Source organism: Amphibalanus amphitrite, unplaced genomic scaffold (assembly GCF_019059575.1).
Source record: "Amphibalanus amphitrite isolate SeventyFive unplaced genomic scaffold, NRLGWU_Aamphi_draft 000019F_arrow, whole genome shotgun sequence".
NCBI classification, from domain to species: domain Eukaryota; kingdom Metazoa; phylum Arthropoda; class Thecostraca; order Balanomorpha; family Balanidae; genus Amphibalanus; species Amphibalanus amphitrite.
In genome coordinates this window covers 1,297,529-1,323,182 of record NW_024881515.1, presented here as the reverse complement: position 1 = coordinate 1,323,182, position 25,654 = coordinate 1,297,529, and the positions used below count along the sequence as shown (strand labels likewise).

General features: G+C 49.1%; 1 protein-coding gene across 25 annotated transcripts in view; it reads right to left on the bottom strand.

Annotated features, from left to right (window-relative positions):
* Positions 1-25,654, bottom strand: part of LOC122389594 (twitchin-like) — a 124,846-nt gene that overhangs the window by 85,382 nt on the left and 13,810 nt on the right. For 2 of the 25 annotated variants that reach the window (XM_043381782.1, XM_043381791.1), the window contains exons 3-25: positions 23,247-23,388; positions 20,350-20,485; positions 19,701-19,913; positions 18,751-19,055; positions 18,256-18,488; positions 17,385-17,759; positions 16,891-16,981; positions 16,053-16,225; positions 15,179-15,441; positions 14,663-14,829; positions 14,391-14,413; positions 13,987-14,115; positions 12,836-13,324; positions 11,846-11,923; positions 11,270-11,350; positions 10,536-10,859; positions 9,547-9,615; positions 7,296-7,382; positions 6,508-6,576; positions 5,107-5,172; positions 4,526-4,561; positions 3,449-3,613; positions 3,244-3,288 (exon numbers count right to left, since the gene is read on the bottom strand). In XM_043381782.1, coding sequence (XP_043237717.1) covers positions 3,244-3,288; positions 3,449-3,613; positions 4,526-4,561; positions 5,107-5,172; positions 6,508-6,576; positions 7,296-7,382; positions 9,547-9,615; positions 10,536-10,859; positions 11,270-11,350; positions 11,846-11,923; positions 12,836-13,324; positions 13,987-14,115; positions 14,391-14,413; positions 14,663-14,829; positions 15,179-15,441; positions 16,053-16,225; positions 16,891-16,981; positions 17,385-17,759; positions 18,256-18,488; positions 18,751-19,055; positions 19,701-19,913; positions 20,350-20,485; positions 23,247-23,388 — 3,759 coding nt within the window. Of the gene's footprint in view, positions 1-1,326; positions 1,351-1,999; positions 2,297-3,243; positions 3,289-3,448; positions 3,614-4,525; positions 4,562-5,106; positions 5,173-6,507; positions 6,577-7,295; positions 7,383-9,546; positions 9,616-10,535; positions 10,860-11,269; positions 11,351-11,845; positions 11,924-12,835; positions 13,325-13,986; positions 14,116-14,390; positions 14,414-14,662; positions 14,830-15,178; positions 15,442-16,052; positions 16,226-16,890; positions 16,982-17,384; positions 17,760-18,255; positions 18,489-18,750; positions 19,056-19,700; positions 19,914-20,349; positions 20,486-23,246; positions 23,389-25,654 lie in introns of all 25 variants that reach the window. The other 23 variants (XM_043381769.1, XM_043381776.1, XM_043381806.1 and 20 more) reach the window with 23 other exon arrangements.

The window sequence follows — 25,654 nt, the reverse complement described above, 5'->3', positions numbered from 1 at the left end:
AGATTGCACCAAAAACAAATGCGAGCAATGCTTTTTTATAGCTGGCCACGTTAAGGACAGTCCGTGATGCAATTACCTTTTATCTGTGGATCGGTATTCAGTAGGTATTCTTTAGGCATGCTACATACCTTCAGCGGCTCTGCAGTTCGTTTCCACGGAAAGACGTCCAACCGCTTCTGCATTTTTGGAAATAACCTTCTACGATTTATGCTATTTTTAAAATTTCACTTAATATTTATGGCTCGGCAATCGGAATTGGAGTCACTGTAGCTTACCTTAGGAATGGGATGTAGGACGAGGAAGGGGATACTTAGCCATATCAGCAAGTGTTGTGTGCTGCGATCAGCCGGTCCGGCCGGGAGCGGTGTGCCGCTGCGCCGCCGCGCACAGGTGTCATGCGGTACAGTCTACCTCCACAGGCATTAGTCGCCGTCATGTCAATTTCAGACTAAAACCATTTCTTGCTAATGCAAAAATGTACCGTAAATGTGACTCTCAGGAACTTAGCATTGTTTTTTTATGAAAGATTGATGATTTATATTTTATATGGATATCTTATATATTTTATATGCATATACAAAAAACGGTAATGTGAGACACCGACTCGCCTTAAAAAATTGGTGACCGACTCTCTTCATTTGTAGGTCTGAAATTGACATGTTGAATTGCAATCACGTCCACGTTTTACTTTTATATGAAACATGCTCTTTTGAATCTAGTCATTAGCAATATCAAAAGTACATTTTCCAGTATGCCGTTAACCATATTCCATAAGTCAGTCGCTTTATTTCCATTTTCCTTTCATCGCTAAGCAAAAGGCAACGCTTGCGCATGCAGCTTGGCACAGTAAAGCCATGCAATGCCCAAGCATACACACTCACCAGAAATACAGCTGTACACAATGCCTACGCTACAAAAAGCTACATCGAACACGGAAAATGTACTGCCATCGAACAAATATATCTTGCAAACTATGTACACATCGGCGCTTTCTGGTGTTGGTATCCGTAGTCGATCGGTTGGATAATGAGTCGTGTGTTGGTGTGTGTGTCGTGTGCTCATGCGGCCTTTTTACGACATTCTCATCTAGTGTCCGTCGTATGCTCCCGTGGGACATGTCTTCGTAGTGGAACAAACGGATCGTGCCCAACATATAAAAAAGAATCTCCGTCCTGTCTTCATGCTGAGTATGTACAACAATGGTTGGAGCCGGAGATGTCTCACATGATATTGGTTGAGGTGTTTTCACAACATGGAGATACGTAGAGCCATTCACTATTCTAATACACTGAGAGCTTACTGGTGATAGTATTCTTTGAGGCTTACCTCGTCGACTGAGGGACGTCCTTTCTGTCGTGTGAAAAGAAAAACAGGCATTAGACTGAGCATTATTGAACACAGTGCAGTGTAAGAGTAAGCAATATTTAGCAATCGATTTAAATTGTGTTGTCTTGATACACGATTGCGCGATTTAAAGAAATACAGGTTCACTCAATAACACAATAAAGGCACACGGAGAACGAAACTTCGGGAACTCAAGGTGTAACGAATGCACGCACACATGCACGAAATAATTATTTAAGAGAGAAAGGGGAGTATAATAAATAATTTGTACAAATTTATGAATAATATGTGGGAAAAATAAAAGTGATATGACAATAATCGAACTGAAAGAACATAAATTCAACAAGTAGTGCAGCTAACGTCAACAGCCAGCCACTAATTGAAACAGAATGCAAACGCAATAAACAAGAGCATCGCTGAAACTGAGAGAGCACATAACTGAAGAGAAGCTGTCACGGGGGTAGGCCGGACGGACGAAAGAGGCGCCACTCGACGGAGGCCGGCGGGGGCCGCGTTACCCGCCAGTCACCCGGTGTGTGTGTGCGTGTGTGTGATGAGTTCAGAGCTGTGACCTCCTCTGGTCCGCTCGTTTAGTCCATCATCCGGCGCGGTCAGGCAGTTTATCGTCACCAACACCACCGGCTACGCCTGTTACCTTCTTCCCACCATCGCGTGACTTCTGGCGCGAGCCATCGGTGCCATTTCTCGGCTCTTTTTCCTCCTCTGCTTTGAGACTCATCCACCAGGGCTCCTCTTCGTCCATATCGTCGCCGGCGGTCCACTGGAACTGGTGCGGCTTCCGGTACTCCTCCAGCAGCTGTTCCAGCGGCTCGATCGAGACGGGTGTGTCCCAGTCGGCCCGCTCCATCGTGTGTTGCTCCGGCTCGTCGTCCTCGATACTGACCGTCACCTCGGGGGCGGTCGGAGCGCTCCGAGCGTCATCGGCGGGCCCCTGAGTCGGCGCCGCCCCCGTCAGACCGAGGCCACAGCCGCCGGGGGACCCGGAGGGTGGGACTTCCCAACAGTGTGTATAGAACTCATCGGTATGGTTGGATTTGAATGAAGGGGCGGGTGTAGTTATATGGTAGCTTCGGTAGCCGTGATATTAATATAGTTGAATAATAGGTATATGGTTATAAATGAAATGCGCCTTTTTACTATTTAACTTTTGTCTGCTTGCTTTTGAAAATTTATTTCATAATGTGTTACCAGCCTTCATTGGGCTACAGCTTAGTGCTTTGAAAATTAAGCACCGCTGTGCTAAAAAGCTAATGATTATTGAAACCGCGCATGTATCGCGTTATTGAAATTCACTGGAATGATTTAACCATTCCGTATCTACTGGAAGGCTTCTAAAGAAAATATGTTTCGCAAAAATTGTGTGTTTATCAACGTCAAATTATTTAATCGAGTCTTTTGGTTTGCGTTAATTTACTGTGTAAAACAAACTACGCCTACACGAACTGAAATAGCTACGGAAGTACTGATGTAACTACTGAACCGAAATAAAGCAATGAAATAATAAACTGAAAGATACTAATATGTGCCATGGTGTGCCGGCTGTGTCTGCTGTAGATCACAGTTCCGTATATTCGACGTCGTTGTATTGCCGATTTGTTGCTAGTTTGAAAACGGCCGTGGGAAAATGTGGGTTTACCGTGTCAGAGTGGAGAATGTCGTGTCGTCTTCTCGCCGATCCGTATCGTTTCAGCTGTCACGCTATTTACACGGAGTCTTCGCGGTCTTCCGTTTAGCGCCCGACCTTTCTGGCGTGGCGTATGGGGCCGGTCGCGGCGCAAACCAACACGGACAGAGACAAACCATAGAACCAGAGCGGACTCGACACAAGCCTGACACGTATGTACAGCGCCGGCGCCGGCCACGCGGCCCGACCGTTACCTGAATGCTCGCGCGCGGTTTCGGCGAGGCAGCGCCATCAGTTCCCTGGAGAGAGAGCACGGGTTATAAGTCAGCCCTGCGGCGGCCGGGCGGGCGGGCAGGCAGTGCAGAGTGCAGCAGTGCAGTGCAGTGCAGCGCGACGTGCGGCGGCGCGGAGCAGACGTGCGGTGACGCGGCGCGGCCGGCCGGCCACCCTGTGCCATACCCAGCAGTGCAACACGTCCTCGTGGATGGAGCTGCGCCGGCGACCGGTCGGGCGCGGGATCGGCTCGACCGGGCGCAGCTTCAGGTGCGAGAAGTCCTCCTCCTCCTTGGGGATGGGCATCGGCCGCCCGGTGATCTCCTCTCGCGAGAGGCGCCGGCCGGACCGCTGGACGGGAACAGCGCGCGCACGGTGAGAGCAGCGCGCGGCTGGCAGCGACCGCGAGCACCGCCGCAAAGGGGACACAGAAGCCACAGAGCCCCGAGGTACGACAGAGGGCACATGCAGGGCACTATCTGCCACGACGGAGGTACCAGAGAGCACAGACAGACGCGCCGAGCTACAGGGACGGGTGGGACGGATCCACTGTCTTTAGAACCCAATCGTAAAGCCAGTGTTAGGTGTAAGCGAATCAGGTAACACAAACCGGTCTGTACTATTTGCTGTTGAAAAGATGTGTGTAAGACCTGAGCGTAAATGATAATTTAAAACAGAAGTATGTGATTGTCAATGTGCTGTTTCGGTGTGAATTTGGGTGTTTATAGTAAAGAGACATGGGCCACGGGTGGTCATTACGATGAAATATTTTGACACGCCTATGAAGTAGGTACGTTAGTACTAAATAATGTTTCAGAGTATAGTATGATTTAAACAATGTTATAGTGGATATTTTATATAATGTCATGTCTTCACGTATGCTATTCTTATGAAATGTATGCTTATTGCATGCTTGTGCGGTGTTTAAAACACCATTGTTTATGTTTGGGAAATGGGAGGTGTGTGACATTTTGAACATGTTTGTCATACCATGGCATGGAAATTCGCAAATACACTTCACCCCACATGCATTCGACTGAGCTGCAAATACGAAGCAGAGACGCAACTACTACACATACTAACAATTATACAATTAGTCAATGGAGACGAGATGGCGGTATCGCTGTAACACGCGAGGACTCACTCTATCCTCGATAAGCGGGTATCAGAGTGTGGAAATGTTTATATACACAGAGCCCGGTTCAGGGGTACACCGAGCCGCTAGGGACAGCGCTAACCGCCGACACGGGGCAGGTCACGTACCGGCTTCGGCTCGTCCTCTGGCCTGAGCAGGTCGTCCTGAAACGGTGACGGCTTCCGTCAGTATCCGTTGTCGGAGTCAAATGTCAGCGAAAGTCTCACCTTGAGGAGACATTATATTCATAATGAGGTAAATTTAGTGACTAACGATACAATGATGAGCAAAACGTCAAACGGAAAGCGTAAGTCATTTGTAAATAAGATGATCGTTACTCTCGGTTGCATAAAATAAAAATAAAATAGGTACCGAATTACAACGTACATACATTCATTTTAATCAAGAGGTATTTAAAGACGCAACATTACGATACACCTATGGAGCAAAAAAAAAATATCCATAATGTTTAAAATTGCCTGAGCAAGTACCTAATCTATGTTTTAGCTCCTATAAAGTTTTTTCATCTGGCTGGCTCCCTCCTTTAATGTGGTACGCTCCGGTCTCGGAATTGGAATTAAAATCCATTAACGCATGATTCTACATTCGTTCGTTTCTTATTAAACCATACGTTCTCCTATCGCGGTGATAAAGGGTCCAGGACAGATCGTTTCGCACAGATCGTTTCGCGTGCTCTTTCGATAGTTACCGGCTCGTGGAGAACAGGCTCCTCGATCTTGGGCGTCTCCCATCTGGAGTGGTGGTGTTTTGACTTCTGTACAGAGACACGGTGATCGTTACAGTAACTACCGAGACGGACCACAACCGGGGCATGCCAGCGAACTACCCAGCACACGCCAGTAACGAAATCTATACGGAAAAACACAGTGTAGATGTATGTGTGTAAAACATTGATATGTGTGTGAGTTGTCATGCTGTATGTCATATGCGAGTTATGATGATGGGAAAGTTAGGCAAGCAAGCGGACACAGCGTCACATGCAGTTGGGACCAGAGGTTTATTAAAGGTAATTGTACTGGAGACAAGGTGTCGGATTCACGATGAATCTTTTAATGCCGTTTAATCAAAGTAGGGGGACTGTCGATGACTTCCAAGGCAAAATAAAAAGTTTTGTGTTCAGTTGTTACAGGTTAATACCATCAAAAGATCATATGCAGTATGCCAACGTCCACAAAAAGACAAAAAAGTTCGGTTTCAGAACAACGCAATATATACAGCGAAAACACATGTGAGCTATTAGTGCAAAGAAGTAGGCAAATCGTGAAAAAGTAACCTGGTTTCGCCTGCGGAAGAACGGCTTGATCCAGAAAGGACAATGGGGATCGATAAATCCCACTGAACACAAAAATACGCTTTTTCGCATAATTTCGCAAACAGTTCGGGAATTGCTTGCACCCCGTCCGTTCGGGAGGGTTTAGGGGTTGTTGGAAAATAAAAGTACATAAAAATACATTAAATAAAAACGAGGTGATGTGGTTAAGAAGTTTATGGGAAGATTGATTTTAAATTGTTTTCATGGTGCGTAAAGGAAACAAGGAAAACTGAGCACAGTTGCCAAAATAGCGAAACAGCAAACGTAATGCTTGAGCGGGATGCACAGAATGACAGAATGATGAAGCGACTGTTAAACAAAGAGTAGCGTATGGTGTAATGTCATATTGTACGAGTATCAACATGCGTGACTACCGACATGAGTGTATACCGTTTGCGATCGACAGTGTACACGGATGGCACGCCGTGCTGCTCTGATGAGGTACGGCTCTCGCGAGATTAAGCGGTAGGTTTTGCACTTTTACATTTCCGGTTATATCTCAGAAACTAATCGATCTACGATGAAGCCATTTTACACGATCATGGCCGGCTTGTGAACCAACAAGTCGATCGCATCTTCAACACTTTAAAGCTTAAGACGACGAAGATATGGCCTGACGTACACTTAATTTTCTAGGTGCAAAACCTACCGCTAAAACTCGCGAGACCTGACGCTACATCCTCTATCGACACTGTAGTGTTTGGGCGTCTCGGTCCAGGGACCGCGTGCCGCCCGGCCGTGCCGAGTACCCCGCGGGCGGGGAGGGTGGGATCTCACCTCGGGGCCGTCCGTTTTCTTCAGTTTCACCATGGCGTCCTCCTCCTTCTTCTTTTCGGGAGCGGCTTTCTGTCAGCACAGCAGGGTGTCAGACAAAGAACTGGATAAAAATCGACGGCAAAATAACGCATGCTGGACAATGTAGCGTTGAAGTTGTGCAATATGTTGTATATATGTAGGTACTCGCAATGTTGATTTCATATCGAAATGTCATTGGACATGCAATGTTGGAAAAGCGTGAAGTTGCTTCTGTTGAAAAGTGAAGAATGAGAACCAGCTCAGATTCAGAATATGTCTTAGCGATGAGCATCGGCATAGGGGCCACGTTTTATGGTACACAGCAGGAAAACGCACAGGTTATTGTTCGTTGTAGCATTGTTGTAGGTATCAGGCAAATGAAAATAATAAGAAGCAGAGCGTAATTAAGCATTATTGGTGGGCATGCGAACATAATGAATGTTTTTCATGTTATATGTCATCGAGTCATAAACATAAATAGCAGCAATTAACATAATGAAACGACCAAATCCATATTTCCACACTTGACCAACATAAGCTGTAACCTGCCACGATTTTAGTCACATGGCGAAGGCTTAGTCATCAACATAATGTTCTTTGGCCTGATTATAGTAGGAGTCTAACACCCAGTTAAATTCATTTATATCTAATCACTTATGAGTCATATGGTTCACAAGTCATATGGGGGGAGGGGGGGGGGAGTCCACCGAATGGTCACAGCATGCAGACATCTCGGGCATGCACACACAAATGTGAGTGTGACAAAGTACCTTTTCCTTTTTCCTGGCCATCAGCGCCGCCCGCTGCTCGGCTAAAATCTGTGCAGGTGTTTTGTTCTCTACGGCTACTGGTGCCGGCTAAAACGGATGCATGTGTGCAGAGTGAGAGGCATGCAATCAGATTACAGGAGAGAGTGTCCTTCTGACAGCAGGCCGCAGAATGAAGTCATCATAGGCTCGGTGTGGGCGGGCAGAGCATGTCGGAAAAATCGAGCTACTGTGTCAAATGCACACACAAAGACAGTGTGGTGGGCAATAGTTCATGTTGAAATGTCATAAAAGACGTACCCTTACTGCTTCACGCTTTAAAAGCAAAAACTGCATATATAACTTTCGGTTATCGTCAAGCTTGGCTTAAATATTTTCAGGAAAGGATTGGCTAATTATTGCTAAAGATTACTGTAAAATAAGTTACATTTCGTGGTGAACTGTCCTCTTGCATGACTCGGCTATCAAATAGGTTATCAATGTTGCACAGATCGCCAAGCTAGAAGCAGTGAGGGTAGGGGAGAGTGGGGTAAGATGCCCAGGGTGGGAAAGACGCCCCACCCCCTCTAGCGGGGAAACAAAGAATCGAACCTGGAAATTAATGTTCTTAGCGTAAAGCAGAAGCCTGCCTTGTTAACTGCACAAAAGCTCAGTTGGGTCACGGCTGGCTGGTGATTACATGTTTTTTATTTGCTGCTTTCAAAAAATATTTTGGCGTCAAAACATTGTAAATATCAAAAAAGGTAGATAATTTTTGCGTCCCTTGCTATAGTCGTGATACATTAACATGCGTGTACTGTGTCCCAAACAGTTTGTTTCAGGGTGTAGTTTTATGGCTAACAAATTGTGCTGATTTAATGTTACTTCGGTACTTTGGGGTAAGATGCCCCCTGTCCTGATGGGGAAAGACGCCCCCCTAAATCCGTAGGCTGTCCTTCAAGCAGCCCGTCAAATCATTTATTACATACTTGTGATGAGAGACAAAAGCCGATCTGGGACTATTGAGAGTCCGGTACGGTCGGGTGCTCCCCATGTCGGTCTCTCGGCCCACACAGCGACTTTTTGGGCGGCATCTGACTCTGAGAGCCCTCACGACGGCCTCTGTGGCCCAATTATTGGTTCTAGGGCCCCTCACGACATCCTTTGAGGGCTCCCACGTTGGCTCCACGGGCCGCGCTGGCATCTGAGGTCCCCACGATGGGCTCGAGGGTCCTCAAGCATCATGAAGACCTATAAGGGCCCACAGTGGTCTCCGAACGCCACCACGGAGGCTTGTTTGGCCACGCTGGACTATGATGGCCCTAACGATGACCTCTGAAGCCCCTTACGACTACTTTTGAGGGCCCTTACGATGACGTTTGATGTCTACTGCAGGCTCGAAGGGACTACTGATTCGTTCAGGCGATTCACGTGCCTATTTATGTCACTTTTAGTGCAGGGGGCATCTTACCCAGCGTCAGGGGGCGTCTTTTCCACCCTGTGGGGTAAGATGCCCCCTTTCACTTCTTCAGGAAAATGCTTAATAGCAAAAAAAGTTATCATATTTCAGGCACGAAAGTGTGATATTTTTGGAGAAAAATGATGTCGGCTTCCGTTGAAACTCCAAGTTTTGGCTTTCCGATCGTCATTTTCGAATAATATATGACATAGTCAAACCCTGGGCATCTTTCCCCACTCTCCCCTACGCATGAAGTTTACGACGCATGTATGCAAGCACAGTATGTACATACAATCCAGCTAGCTACTCGTATATTGTATATTTGAATTGTTTACGCATGAATACTGGTAGCATGTATGAATACTGTATAGATATGTGAAGCATGCATGTCATTGCAATATGTATGACAAATGTTTAAATAGTTAGCATTCCTCATGACATCGCGAAATACGTTTATCTACTGGATAAGTCCAACTGCGTTTATATACAGATCGCATTTTCTGTTTTGAAGTAAGCTGAATTGTGTAAAAACATAAGCGGTTTAAATGGGAATAACTACAAATGCAGATTACTTGCGAATGCGTTTTTTGTGGTAAAATCAAACCACTTCTACTTCATAAGTGGTTGTTTTCAGATGTAATTAACAAACATTACCAAAAAGAAGATAGCCTTATAATACGAAAGGAGCGTCGCCTATCATCGACAACATTACCCGCAGACCAAACCATTCTCAATTTTTCTTTATTAAAAGCTTACTTCAAGACAGATTGAACGGCATGGTGCTCGACAGTGAACAATGAACATTGTGATTCTCACCCTCTTTGGTTTCGGTTTCTGGGCGGGCGCGTCAGTCTTTCCAGTCTTGCCAGCCTTGGCGTCATCAGTCTAAATAAACAGAAGAAATGTCAGCTGGACATCACACTACATGGTGGCTACTGCTAGACAAGTCATAGCTGTTTAGAAAATTTTCACTGTAGGTACCAGACAACCAAAAATGTCGCGATTAATGTTTTGTTTTTATTGCAAATCTCTCGCTGCCAGAGAACCTTGTCGGAACAGCAAAAGGGGGCGCGATACCATTTGCCATTGGGAAATCCCGGAGACGGGAGAACTTTGCAAACACGGCAACATAATAACACTAGCAGTTGCTTGCGAGGAACATCGCAAGCAACTGCTAGTGTTACTGCTGGTTGAAGAAGCTACACATATTGGTCCTGAGTAAGGAGATGTTTTTGTCTGTTTGCTTTGGTAAGCACTAAGCCTATACCGCATTATAGGTCAATTTTGGGCAGCGATATAATATTGGAAGCCAGGATCATAAGTGAAGTGATATTCATTTGGTTGAAGTACACCTGGCAGTGGTCTATGACTTGACCGTTCATCAAATGAGCCTTACCTGCAGATGCTTACATATTTCATTTGCGTGAATACCTTTGCCAGTGTTCCTTTCAACAATGCTGAACAGACAAAGTGGGCAGCGACAATTGACAAAGGAATTCATGTATGTACCTGTGCGTGTAGTGCACAGATAATTCCACACTCACTGATAAATAACTGCTTATCAAAAGCCGTTGACGAAAGCATCATCACACACAGAAGAGCCCAAACATAAAATAGTGATAGTCCCACTCGAAGAAAGCATGGCACGGGTATAGCAGGTCAAAGGTTATGATGCAGGAAGGTGGTTTGGTGGTAACTCGGCCGCTGCCAGGTCAGGTCAGGTCAGGTCCCCGGTGTGGTAGGGTCGCGGCGGCGGCGGCGGGCGCGGCGGCCTGTAGCGCGCGGCGCAGAGGACGGCCGAGTACCTGTCCGTTGGCGTTCTGCTGCTGGAGCCAGGGCGGCGCGCCGCCGAGCAGCCGCAGCGGACTGGAGCGCTCACCGACGCCGCGACCGCGCCGCCGCCACGGCCCCGAGCCCGGCCGCCACTGCTGCTCCTCGGGGCACTCCTCGGCGGCCGGCGGCCTCTCCTGGGCGCGCGCCCGCCTCCCGGCAGCGCGCGCCTTTCGGTCGCGGCTGTCGGGCGCGCGCGGCCGGCCCCTGGCCTTCTGACCCTCAGTCCGCGCCGCCTTCCCCTCAGCGAGCGGCGCGGAGCGCAGTCCCCGGGCGGCGGCGTCGGGGGTGGCAAGCAGCTGTGCGAGCAACAAACCGCGAGTCAGCAACGACACACCAAGCGGCAGCCAGGGGACGAGCGCGCGCGGCACCACCGCCTAACAGCCTTCGCCGTCTACAAAAAGCGGGCGTGCTCCAGAGTCAAAATGTGCTGTGTGAGAGAGTGAAGAGAGAAAGATGACCGGCAAAAGTAAGGCCGTGCCAAAAATGAGACAAAGCCACCATGCTGTGTAGGGTGAGGTGGGGCGAAAGCTCATGGACAGCACGTAAATGTGGGGGTCGTTAGGTGCGTGATAGTTTGTTTACAGTGTGACGAGGACAACTGGTCTGTCTGTCTGTAAGTGCACCGGATCCGGGGACAGAATCACACCCCCAAAAGAAAAGAATGGTAACAGCACGCCTGTTTTTTCCGCCTGGATGGGGAGTTCACCTTTGAGACTGACATTTCCGAGACCCCATCTGTCGCATCAACACCTTCCGGCTCTTGAATTTTGGGTGTGATGCTAGGTTTCTAACAAAACGGGCAAAGCACGCGTCGGTCAGCTGGGGAAAGGCAAAAGCAGCACGGCGAAACAGGGTCGAGCACGCTTCCGCTGACGGCAAAAAGAAAATCACAAAAACGTACACATGAGACGAGTTTGCCACAAAATGGACGTGGGGATGCATTTAGACACTTGAATGGAAATGTAATATGTAGTCAAATGGCGTCGCTAACACAGTGAGACATGTATAATCAAAACAACACATTGTGCGAGCGAGCATACATGTTGGAAACATTGCGCAGCTATCATTCATTACACCGTAAAAACTAAAAACACGAGTCACTAGGCAAAAGCTACAGTTCTATCTTTGCTATTACTAGCATTCGTATCAAAGCGTTGCCAAAGGATTTTAATGCAATTTTAGATCAGTGAGCCAGCCCACAAAATAATTAATTTTATAGGATAGCATTGATTAAATCAGCATAATGATTACGCAGACTGCGTTTGACAAGGCGGCCTCGTACCTTAGTCTTGCCCGGCTGATCAGGCTTGTCCTGGACGGATTCCTTGGGAGTGCCGTTAACACCCGGTTTCTGGTTGGGCTGCATGCAGACCACACACAACAGCGTGAGAGTTGGAATCGAATGCAGCGTCGTATCTGGTGGCTACAGACACGCTAATCCGCATTCCCTATACATATAGCTCCTCTATCGGTTATTAACTGTGCTATCGATGATAAGAGCACAATCTGATCTAAGCTAAACATAGGACGTGGGCAGTGACCATTCCACACAACGAATTGGGGTACTTGAAACTGATCGCACTGGGTGGGTCCCGAGGGCGTGCGGGGTTAGAGTTCTCTGCCAGCGGACAAGGCATCGGTCCGCCAGTCCGACCCACTTTCGCTCCACATTTCTTCCTTATATTCCTTCGCGCATAGCGCAGACCCCGCCATCTGTTTCAGTTGTCTGCACAAAGTTTAATTGGGAACGAAGTAAACATCAGGCTGCGATGTTATTTGGGGAGAGTGTGGAATGTTTCCATGACCATAATAAGTTCACATACGAATAGCTGACCATTGGCCATCCAAAATGGACGATAAGTACGCATTAAAAAAGTTAGTCCGTTACTCGATTACGGTTAAATCAAAGACGTTGGACCTCACTTATAATACACGGTACGGTGTTATCAAGAGCCAGAACATCACCGCACCAATGATTTAGACACAACCACAGAGTATAGCGACATTCAATATATGGTACAGGACATTGTATGACGTTGCATGTAAAAATAACGTCTTCAATAAGCCACGCTTTAAAATAAATGAGAACGAATATGTACAGCGTCACATCCAGAAGAGTGACGCCACTGAATAGCGGACGACCTACTACTGATTATGTACAAGCTTCCTAGTGGATTACCGACGGTATTGCAGTGCGAGTATCGGTTAGAAATTGCGTTGTTTGTGTACGCTGCGTGCCGCAAACCAAAGACGACAAAGCTGCTCTCCTCACCGACACGGCTCGCGGAGATGGACCGGATTCCTCCCCACTCTCCTCTGCATAGTCCTCCGGGGACCCGCGCGTCGGTTCCGGGGACTTCTTTCTTGATGGCTTCTTGGTGTCGAGGGCGTTACCGGACTCAGGAGACTTCGAGTCGGGTGCCGGTGCCCGTTTACCCTTCGGTGTCTTGGTGTCTTTAGAGGGCTGTTGGTCATCTTTGCCAGGCTTGTCCTTGGGGTGATGGTCCTTTTCCTCCGGCAAGTTTGCGTCCGGACCCTTCTTACCGTGTGGTGTTTTCTTATCGTCTGGCTTCTTAGAGTCTACGTCTTTGCCCTTTGGTTTAGCGGTCTTGATGTCACTCTCATCAGAAGAAACGTCTTCTGGTTTCTTTACAGTTTCGCCTACTTTTGTTTTCTTTTCTGCGGCTTGTTTTTGATCGATTGTTTTCTGTTCTTCTCCTTTCGGCTTGCCCTCTTCAGGTTTGGATGTTGATTTTGGAGACTGCCCAACAGCAAATCCGCATAATTAAATCAAGATGCCTAATGTTTGTTTTCTGGTAGGTATGCTACAAGAGTGAATGTAACTGAACATGACTACAATGAACATAATGACGTCGTTCAAACATTGGTCATGCGGCACAACTACATATTCCACCGCCCGATCTACCGTGAAGTTCGACGGATGTTTATTTTACTATCAACCATGCAGGACATGCTGACCCGGGACGGGCAATGGAACTAGTGATGTCAATTACGGAAAATCGGAATACCGATACCAAAGCAAATACCAAACCTCTTATACATTAGTGTGGGCTTATGATACCAACAAAATACCAAATACAATACGATTGAAATACCAAATACCAAGTTGGTATCGGTTTGGTATCGGTATACCAAAAAGTTGGTATCCGATTGACGTCTCTAAATGGAACCCTGACGGCTGACACACATCTTTCATGTTAAAGGATATCGAGGATATCGATCACACATCCCCTATTTAGGATATCAAGGAGGGGTTGCCACAATGCGACACAATTTTATTCATGAAACATAGCTATCTGAGCCAGACAATGCATCTGTCGCCCCGTCCGTACCGGAGTGGGTAGAGCGTCCGAAATAATATGTTAAGGATGAACTTTAGTAAGTATCTATGACGAAACTCACCTTCTCTTCCACTATCTCCACCTTCGACTCTTTTCTCTCTTCTTTCTTTTCTTCCTTCTTCTCTACTTTTTCTTCTTTTGTTTCTTCCTTCTCTTTTTTCTTTGGCTTCATTTTGTCCTCGTCAAGCTCCTGTGAATTGTGCGGAAAATGTGCAATACATATTTGAGGCATATCCAAATGATTGTCAAGCACGATGCTCGTTTCCGTGTTCAACTTATAGGCGTAACTGATTATAACCAGCTAACAATGACGGATGACATGAGTTATTAATAATATTTTGTGTCAATGACGTCACGATAATATGTTTTGTCTCATTAAAGCAATAGCGAATCATCCAATAGCTACTAAAATCAACCGATTCTAAAAGAAATTCTGCAAATTATGCACAAATAAATAGTACTTACGAGCTTCTCCATCTTCTTTTTCTCTGAAAACAAAAATAAGCCCATTACACAATGAGTTGACAAACTAGGGTTTGCATTCAAAGTGAAAACACTTGTCATCGGATTGGAAACGATTGATGAAAATAATTTATGAGACACTGGACATTAAAAAAAAAAACAAACAAAAAGGTTACGATTGTTTTCAACAAGAGTATCCCTAAGAAATCGCCGAACTAAATGCTCAATGCGGCCTACGTGGTCCCGACTCGCCTAATCGTCGTACAACGACCTACCGTTGACGGTGAGCTGACACGAGGTCTCGGACGAGCCGAAGTCGTTCCGTACCACCAGTTTGTACACACCGGATGCCGACTGTTTCACAGAGGACAGCGACATCCGGATGTTCTGGCCGTCGAAACTCGTAAACACATCGGGAGTCTCGCGGAGAATGGCGTTGTTTCTGGAAGTGAGCACGTCTTTCAATTGTAAAAGAAATTCGTTTTCTTAACTGAAAATGCGGACTTCGCGATACTCGAAAATAAAGAGAAGCGATCAAAATGAGAGGCAAAACAAAATAGAATGAAGATGTTCCTGAACTAAAAAAGAAAGCGGAATTTAAGAGGTGGAGTCCTATTCCATTGTTCCATTCCATAAAAAGTGGTCTTATTCTTTTGCGATACAGTTATGCGATATGGGGCTAGGTGTATATCCAAACTTAAACGCAAGCCCATGGTAACCGTCGAACAACACCCTGACAAAACGCACTCCCTGTCTCTGGCTGCCATCAGCGTCTGCTTTCCCTCACTCACTTGTACCAGATGCACATGGTGTTGTTGTCGGGTTTGACGAGCCGACAGGAGAAGTCGGCCGAGCCGCCCTCCTCGACCGTCATCGGAGACAGCTGCGAGGCCAGCCGCGGCGCCTCGCCCTTGGGCTTCTCCTTCTCAAATACCTCTGTGACGGTGACTGCCTGCGACTTCACCTCGCCCTTCTCGTTTTTGGCCACCAGCTGGTACTGGCCGCGGTCGCTCTCCGTGGCTTCCTCGATCTCCAGTTTCACCGCGTACTCGCCCTGTGAGACGTCGACACGGACTTCAGATGATTGAGAGGGACAATGACGAGTGGCGTGAGGATGGTGACTAGTGAGTTCGACAGGCTTTCAATTGGATTACGCACAGACTTCTCTCTCTATATATAGAGAAGTCTGTGGATTACGTAATGACACACACTGTGTAGGCATCATAATCCTGGTCAATGCTAGTTCCTCGAGGTAACAAAATTGCATAACATAAATTCGACCGCCAAATTAAAACAAAGCGGCCACGTGATTATCTAAGAAGTAAGAAATGAATGCAACCAATTGGTTATTTGGCCAGCCTGTTCCCGTCAGCAATTGCAACAATTACTAGTGAACGTTTCCTTTGCAGTCCGCCAGTAAATGAAAAGACCCATATAGGCAGTCTTAGATCCGAAATCATTCACCTGTGGAACCTGCTGGGTGACCTCTGTCCCTCACCTGGGAGACCTGCTGGAGGACCTCTGTCCCTCACCTGTGAGACCTGCTGGAGGACCTCTGTCCCTCACCTGTGAGACCTGCTGGAGGACCTCTGTCCCTCACCTGTGAGACCTGCTGCATGGCCTCTATTCACCTGTGAGACCTGCTGGAGGACCTCTGTCCCTCACCTGTGAGACCTGCTGGATGACCACGTTGTGGCGGCTGTCCATGGCCACCTGGCGCTGCTCGTGCAGCCAACGCACGTTCGGCTCGTTGACGCACGTGATGCGCGTCTCGATGACGACCACACGCCGCTCGCGCACCACCACGACGCGCGGCTGCTGACGCACCTCGGGCACCACTGGGTGACGGAGAGAAGGGTATCACCGTATTCACTATTCACCACTGAATGACGGAGCGTATCAATGAAAAACGTACCCCTGGCACTTAGCAGGAATCTGCAGAAAGGTGCATTATTTGGGGCCGATGTAGTATACCAATGCTGAGTGTCGAAAAAAATCTGAGAAAGCACAGGAAAATAAGTTTATCTTGAATTTTGAGATTATCAAGTTATATGTATGGCAACATAAGTACTCGTATGGAATATGACAAAAAATAAGAGGACAAAGGCGTCCGCAGTGCCTTACATCATACCTCAGCCATAAGCCCAACCCAAGCCACTTTGACCCACGGCGCCACAATATTGTCCCTCTCCACATCCCACTCTCGGGCTGGGATGTCTGCCAAACCGCGACGGAATCGTCACCGCGGGACGACCGGATGGCCTCCCGACAGAACTCTGGGGCTGACGCAACCCAGCCAGAACTGAACCGGGGACGAGTGCCATCCGCGACGAGCAGAGTCAATAAACCAGGCCAGTTCCAGACAGGACCATGAACGTTCAGTGCTAACTCATCTTATGATGCTTCGGAGTTGAAAGAGGGTGATAAATGGAAGCATTTGATTGGTGGGCTAAGTTTGATGGCAGTTTCATGATTTGATGATGGGTTGGTGGTGTGATCTTACCTTCAATGTTGAGCGTGAGATTGGCGTTAATGTCGCCAGCCTCGTTCTTGATATTGCACTTGTACAGACCAGCATCCTCCGGACGCGGTTCCTGGAAATTGGTCGCTCGTCATAAACTGCAGACTGTCACTTTAAACCACTTTGAGTCATCAACTATGGCATACTGCTTTACGAATGAGGCTTGCTATTTGAGCGCGTTGTTTGTCAAGCCGAAATACTGATCAAACTCGCGTAGTTTCCAAGGGATATAAGGAACGAAACCCACGGAGGAAATCAGTGCTTGAAAGTGTTAGATTCTAATGACTAAAGTTGAGCTACCATGCACGTGCAAAATGTAGCGCTACGACCATCCACTTGTTCACCTCTCCCCCACCCCTACCGACCACTGTCTGCCAGCCGCCAGACACCACGGTCACCAATACCATCCCGTCACCATCGTCACCATTACGACCCGAGTCAGCAGCGGCGACACAGCTCCTCACTCAGCACCGTACCCGGATGCGCAGCTGCAGCGTGTGGATGCCGGCCCGCTCCGTCTGCGAGATGACCACCCGGCTGTCGGCGATCACCGGCCGGCCGTGCCACCAGGCCGCGCTGACAGCGCCCTCCGAGCGCACCCGCACCTCCATCACCACCGAACGGTCCGCCTCCGAGCGGATCACCGGAGCGCCCACAAACGACGGCGGCAGCACCTTCGGCTTCGGCTTCTCCTCCGTCTTCTCCTTCTTCTCTTTCTTCTCTTTCTTGTCCGTTTCGTCGTGTTTCTCCTCCTCTGGCTCGGCCAGGTTCAGAGCGAGAGAGGCGTGCGTGGCACCGTGCTCGTTTTTGACGTCACACCGGTACGAGCCACCGTCGGCAGCCTTCGGCTCCTGGTGACGTCATTCATGACGTCATAATCCCGTCACAGATGACGCCACAATAGGGACATGCGGACCATCTACGTAAATGTACTGGCAATCATGCGGACGTGTACGCTATCAAAAATACCAAACGACTAACGACAACAGACTAGACCAAATATTGTGTCAGAATGTATTACGTGCTATAAAAAATATCACGGACAAGACACTTATAGACGTAAGCTGAGAAAGATGTGAAGTTCTTGAACAATGCATAGAGACTGTGTAAAGATACCATGCATACGATCACAAAGACTGGAATGACGGTGTTATGTCTGAAATGCCGTTGGTAGCGGAAAGTGTGCTGGATTCTTTGAATAAAAATGCAGCTCTCCCAGAAAAAAATGTACCACGGAATGGACACTTTCCGGTCACCAACGGCTTCATCATCTACCCATCTCTCGATCATATTCCGCAAGATCTCAACGTTCACCCATCCCCAGACGTCCTCCATCAGTCCACCCACCTTCAGTTCCAGGACGATCTCATACTCGTCATCCTTGACAGCCGTCACACGCATGCTGATGCGACTAGAGACGCGCACTGTCTCTGTGCCGCGGCTCCAGGCAACTTCTGGCTTTGAGGAGGAGCGAACACGGCACTTCATCGTGACCAGAGAGCCCGTGGCATTAGCAATGATCTGGGGTTTCTCGGTGAAAGACGGCGCCTTGCCGGACGGGGCCTTCTCCTCTTCCGGCGCTGTGACGGAGAAGAAGAAAGGTCAGAGGTGGAACGAGGCGAAAGTCGCTTAGTTCGACATATAAGTCGCAACGTTCTTTCGTAATGGTTTCCGGCTAATGCAGAACTGTGAACTGAATATCAATGTGGGGTATTGATGATAATATAAGGCAAGCACTATGTAATTTTATCAGGACGTAAAGCAGATGTTCTATCCCATAGCTCGGATCTCACTGAGGGCCATGAAGCTAAGCCATTATCGCTAGCCTTGCCCCTGACTCACCCTGGAAGTTGAGCGCGATGTTGGCGTTGCTCTCGCCGAACGAGTTGCGCGCGTTGCAGCGGTAGTTGCCGCCGTCCTCGTGAGTCGGAGACGCCACCGTCAGGGTCAGCAGGTAGGTGTTCTTGGCCGTCTCCTTGCTGGCTATCCTCAGCCGTGGCGAGGCGGTAATGGCCTGGGTGCCGTGGTACCAGGTGATCTCCGACATGGGGTTGGATTCCATCACACACGACATCACCAGGTCGTCGCCGTGCTGGCGGATCGTCGGCTTCTTGGGGAACCGAGGCGGAAAGCCGCCCGCGGACGAGCTGGGGACAGACACATGAGGGGTGTTATTTTCAAGAAATGAAGCAGTTAACGGTCGTAAAAGTAACAAAATGAATGAATGAATTTAACTAAAACCAACAAAGAACAAAACATCAACAATTTACATGGACAACGAAACAGTGACGCACTGTGCAACACCAAAATATAAGATAGCCAACAGTGACGAGATTTAGATGGGACACCTAGATATATGTACAGCCCTCTGCAAACTGCGTGGTAGGTATTCTTTTTTCGACAAAAACGAGCATAACGCGAATACTATGCTATTGGTCATTCGGAAATCGTGACAGCAAGACGCGCGAGACTCCGCACCTTAAATTGACATCATCGCAGTATTCATTTTCCATCTAGTTCGGCAACAAAACCCAAAAGTTTATATTTGCCCCCAAAACAAACTTTTGCATTTTGTTGCCACACAAGGCGTTTACCTTGTTAAGTGATAGACCTAATCGAAGGAGTGGAGCATGGCGCATCTATTTGCAGTGAGTTCTGACCGACTGATAGCATAGCCTTTGAGTTATTATCGGTTTTGTCGAATAAAGAATACCTACCACGCAGTCTGCTGAGGGCTGTACACCAGGCATTGAATCACACCAAACGGCACCATCACTGCCGGAAAATCGTACCTGTTTTCCTCCTCCTCCTCTCCACCAGCGATGTTCAGGTTGATACTGGCTGTGCTCTCCCCGCTCTTGTTCTTCGCCACAGCCTTGTAGATGCCGCCGTCCGACGCCTGAACGTTCATTATTTGCAGCGACGCCTTGTAGTTCATTTTGGAAACTTCTACAATGCTCATTTTATACCGGCTAGATTCTGTTACTACTGTGGTTCCATTGAACCTGTGGAGAGAATACATTCAGTATCACCTGTTGGTATCAATAATCGGTGGTGATTTTTGTCCAAGGTTACTTTAGATAAAACGGGAAGTCATTCATCAATTGGAGGGTCACATGTCATTCATTGGGTCATGGAGGGTCACATGTCATTTACCAGATCAGGCGGGTCCAATAGGTATCAATCAACAGAGCACAGGGGTCACGCACGGGAGTTCACCCACCAGGTCACAAGGTCAGAAGGGGTTTGTCACCAAGTCAGGGAGTTCAGAGGGTCACAGATCACTCACCAGGTCACGGAGGGTCACAGGTCACTCACCAGGTCAGAGAGGTCACACGCCACTCACCAGGTCAGAGAGGTCACACGCCACTCACCAGGTCATGAAGGGTCACCGGAGGTCACTCACCAGGTCATGACGGGCTGTGGAAGGTCACCACTCACCAGGTCATGGCGGGCTGCGGATCGCCGCTCAGTCGCACCTCGAAGGTCACCGAGGAGCCGTCGGGCGCCTGCTTGATGACCGGTCGTCCGGTGAACGAGGGCCGGCCAGGGTCGGCCGGCGCCTCCGGCTCCTCAGCTGCGGAGCGGGAAACAGAGAGGGATGTTCATGGCGATGGACATGGTGATGCGAGTACAGTCACGTAGAATGGTGAGCACTGAGCAAATAACAGAGGTCTCGAGTCTCGACCTTGGACAATGTCACGGCGACACATAAAACCCCGAGACACCGTCAAACAATGGAAATTATGAGATACTCTCATATCAAGGACATCACCTCAAAACGAAGGCGTTACTAAGAAGAGAAACGGCCAGAATGGAGGAAGGAAGGTCCACACTCCACACACAGTTCGGCGCAAGTTTTCACGGTCTGCATATTGTGTTTCATCAGTCCCCCCCCCCCCCCCCCCAGTTACCAGGGCAGCTCGATCACGGGCGAGCGTTGCGGAACAGCATCAAATTCAGGCGCAACATCAGCAGAACCACCTGCTGGCTGCATTTGAAACAATTAAGCACTGCGGCACAGTATCAACTTCAGGCGCAGTACTGGCAGCCATCTGTTGGTTAGTTTTGAAACAACCGAGCATTGCGGTACGGTATCCAATTCAGGCACAGTACTGGCAGATCCATCTGTTGGCTAGTTTTGAAACAACCGAGCACTGCGGCACAGTATCGAGTTCAGGCGCAGTACTGGCAGAGCCATCTGCTGACCAGTTTTGAAACAACAGCACTGCGGCACAGTATCGAGTTCAGGCGCAGTGCTGGCAGAGCCCTCTGTTGGCTGCTTTTGAAACATCTAAGCACTGCGGCACAGTATCGAGTTCAGGCGAAGTCCTGGCAGAGCCATCTGTTGACCAGTTTTGAAACAACTAAGCACAGCGGTACAGTATCAAATTCAGGCGCAGTGCTGGCAGAGCCATCTGTTGCTGAGTTTTACGGCAGTCGAGTTTTGCGGTGCAGTAGGTAGTTGTTCAGTCGCGTGGCTGACTGCGATCGGCTTTGTGACTTCGTCATCTATTGGTTGGTCGGCTTTGCAACTACAAGCGTGAAGCGTCACTATATGACATGCTGAACTGCGTGATAAATTGGTAGTCGCATCACAATGAATCACGCTTGTGTGCGATGTTTAGTTGATATCGTGGGTACGTAACTTCTTCAGGCATACCGGCTTGATGTGCTCATTTTGGTCGAAGGCTGTAAATGAAGAAAGTGCGCTGCTCCCAAGTCTTTTGGCGTGATGAGGAAGCATCCGTTGGCCCAGCAGTGCGCACTGGATATATCCATGTATCACACCTTCAAAGTCTTAACCAGCAGGTGTATTACTCTCCCTTACTCGTGTCTGCTCTTGCTGTGTTTTACCACACACATCTCCCCACTCCGTCTCGACTCCCCGGCGCCGCGCTGAAGTGACGCACCATCCAGCTGACCCCATTCAGTCGCCGCCGCCCCCGGCGGGCCGCCCCGCTCCGCCTGGAGCCGTGCCACCAGAGCCGACATTTGGCTCCGAGCGAGCCGTGACGACACAGCCAGCCGCGCCGGCCCAATATCGTCCGCCGACGAGCCGATCAGAAGTGGGCGAAACGGCCGTCCAAACGGGTGGCCTGCGCCGAACGGAGGCGCCCGCCACAGAACGGCCCGTGACGGTGAAGGCCGTGCTTTTTACACGGATGCCGAAGGGTGTTCGAACAGCCAACGAGACGTTCGCGGTTGTCAGGAAAAGAACACAGGTCGATTGACTCACGCTCGAAGCGCGGGTGGTGTCTTTAACAATGGATGGTGTGGTCTACAACTACACAAATTCATGGTTTCACATTAGACTTAATATGCTTGAGCTATTTGGCACCAAGAGTGCTTAAATAGGGCATCTGACTCGTAACATTTCCACCCACACAATCGATTCCTTGAAAGCACATCCAAACGAATCCAACTTGTTGGTCCGCCCACGCTCGCTCTGGGAGGAGCCAATGATTCCTCGTAGACCGTAGTTCTCGCCCCGAGCCAGCCGCGCCATGTCCGGTGCACAGCTCGTGCACACATTCCCCATAACGTCACGGGTCTTCGAACCCGGTGCTTCTGGGAACGGGTCGCCCCGTCGGAATGTTCTCCCGTGTGTGCCCACAGTTCACCCGCTGACCTTCAGGCGGCTGACTGCGGGCCGAAAATAGGCGGTCCGGGCCGCGCCGCCGGCAGCCACCCCATGGGGTCCCGGTAAATAAACAGCGTCCGGCGCGCCCGACCATAGAGACACACCGGCAGAGATGGGGTCGGGTCGGGAGAGACAGGAGGCGAGTGTTGAGACAGGGTAAGCCAGTGGAGGATAGGGGAAAAGGGTGCATGAGGATGGTGAGGGTTCAGACAGGGCCCGGTAGAGATGAACAGGGAGGTTGGACAGGTGGTGTGGTAGAAAGTCACGAAAGTCGGTGGGTGGGAAGAGGGCATTGGACCACGTTCGACACCCCTAGCAGACTGGTTGGCTGAATCATTCTTCCTCGGAATTCGGAGCTGGGAAAGGTCCGTGGTATCAGACGTGTGAACACCGTCTAGCACATACTTTGTACCCAGAAACGCCATAGCGCCAAAAAGCTCGCAGGAGTGGAGAACAGATGGGAGATGTGAAGGTGAAATTCTAACGCAGAAGCAAAGTTTAATGCACAAATGAGCCGTTTCTAATCTATGGAATTGCTTTCATTTTACGGATATGCTTATTGCTTGCACAAAACGCATTTTGACCTGCAAAACCAAACCGCAAGTCTCCTATTCTCCACTCCTGCGTGCACACTCCACACACAAACACAATTCACGGACCCAGCAGTCCCTGGACCTCGCCTGTCCGCACTGACCGTCAAAGTTGAGGCTGATGGCGGCGCTGCTCTCGCCGAGCTCGTTCTGCGCGGTGACCTTGTACTTGCCGGCGTCTTGGGCGGTCACGTCGCTGATCTCCAGGGTCGCCGTGTACGCGTTGCCGTCCTTCAGAACCGTCATCTGGCGGCGATGACAGCCGGTCGGGCGTCAGCGTCACGGCTGTGACAGGGGGTGACGGCGCCGCGGCCGAGCGCGCATACCCGGCCGGCCGCGGCGGTCAGCTCCATTACGGCCATTAGTGCGACCTGTCAGCCGCGTCGTTAGCCGTATGATGTCAACTGGGGTGGGCCAAATAGCGCGAGAGCGATACCAGAGTGACAACTAAAAACAAAATGAGAGCCCAGAACGGGTCTGCAATACTATCAGGGAATAAATTAAAGCTGAAAAAATCTCACAATATTCGGGAGGCATTTTATTCAGATAAGGTGTCACATGGACTAAATATTACCAGCTGGCATGACACTTTCCATAGAAACACCAATATCTAAATTTCCAGAATGATTTCTGAAAATTAAGGGCGATGCTGGTGGCGTGCCAAGTCTGTTACGTGGTTCGTACCCATCGAGTATCTACTGTCTGTCAACAACACTGCAGAAAGAGTGTCGGATTTCAATTTTCTATTGAAGTCACCTCTCATTTCAAATGCTAGCCCCGCCTCAGGTATGCAGTGAATCTATATCTCCTGCAGTTATCAGAATCCTGCGAGGTGCGGCGGCCGCGGTGCGCCGGCTGGCAGCGGTGGATGCCGACATCAGCTGGTCACCGGCCGGCCAAATGACCTCCTCGCTCAGAGCCCAGTGGCCGTCCCTAACCAGCCAGTCGGCCAGGAATGTCATTAGCAGGCCATTGAGGCCCGGCAGGCTGGCAGCGCGGCCGGAGGCACCCGCTCGGTCCCGCCCGCACCGCTCACAACTGTCACCCGACGGCAGCTAGAAACGGGGGCCGCTGCGATGGGACGTTCTCCGACAGCAATGGAGAAATCGGTAGACACTGTGCAGTGACTTATCCTTCAGGGTATGAGCACGAGCACGGAATATATAGTCTACGACATGGAATGGACAAAACGAATTTTTCCTGTAACTGCTGTGTTTTTGGCTACCTGGCAATTTGGGTGTGCTGCTGTGGTTTTGGCACTTCCGTGCTGATGGACGAGATGAGTTTTATCTAATTAAATTACTTATTGTTGAATAACGTTAGACGTTGTTTTCAGCATAGTACACATTACAAGAGTGAAAAGAAATAACCTCATGCTTAATCGAAATAAAAATTATTAATCCAAAAAATATTTTCGTGAATGTCACTTCGGTCGGTGACATTCACGACACGGAGGATGCGAAACACTTTGCTTAGCTTTCCCATCAATTCTGCATGTTAATCTACTGACGAAATGACATTCACGAGAATATGTTCTGGATTAACAATTTTCATTTCAATTTAATGAGCGTGAGGTTATTTTTTCACTCTCATAAATTAAATTACTATTATAAAACTCTAAAACTATGCATGGATGTATGTGAGTCTGTCTCTGTTGGCGGGTTGTTGCTCCGAAACTGTGCGAGTTGCGCCGGTGAAATTTTTAGACAAAGTCAAAAGTCTGCAAAAATTGTTTGTATTACAATTTGGAGCGCTCACGATGCTCCAAACGTGGCCGAAAGACTCATCACCGTCCGGCCGCCCGGTCCTCCCCAGCAGGTGGTAGCCAGCTGGTCAGGCTGCGCCGTCCCGGCTGACAGTGGCAATTCCGCCAGTGCGCTAGTTCGGCGTCTTCCCGTAGGCCTCCCGCGCATGACCGGCCGGACCTCCACCGCTCGACAATTGGGTACGGTAGGATAACACCTTAAGCTGCCCGCTGATGTCTGAGCAGTCGTCTGCCGTAGGTATGACCTATTAGTCACCGGTCCGGTGCTGCAGCTTTGCTAGTTTCTTCGTCGCCGCAGTCTTGGGGCGCTGAATCGTCTTGGTAGCTTTTCTTTTCACCAAGTTTTTGCACATGCGGTGCAGCTCCATACGCATGTATGTTGCCGCCATGATGCTTAGCACTGCAGGATGGCACATCTCCTGCGCTAGCTGCCGGGCCTCTTTTGTTTCCAGTGCACAGCTGACCAGCCGTTTGCAGATCTGTGCTTCGTGAAAAAAGTGTTCAGCTTGAGCTCGGAACTGTTGATGGCACGCTATAATAAATGCGTCGCAGTCTTCTGTAGGGCGCAGGAGGCTACCTACGTCGGTAGTACTGATGGATGTATACGACTGTAAGGCCGTAAATATCTCTGAATCAACCAGAGGCATCGCTTCCTGTTTGATCACTACTGCCCTGCACCTGTCGCAGCTGATGCGGGCAGTGCGAAGGAGGTAGCCACAGACGTAAGTTAATACGTTGCGGGTTTCC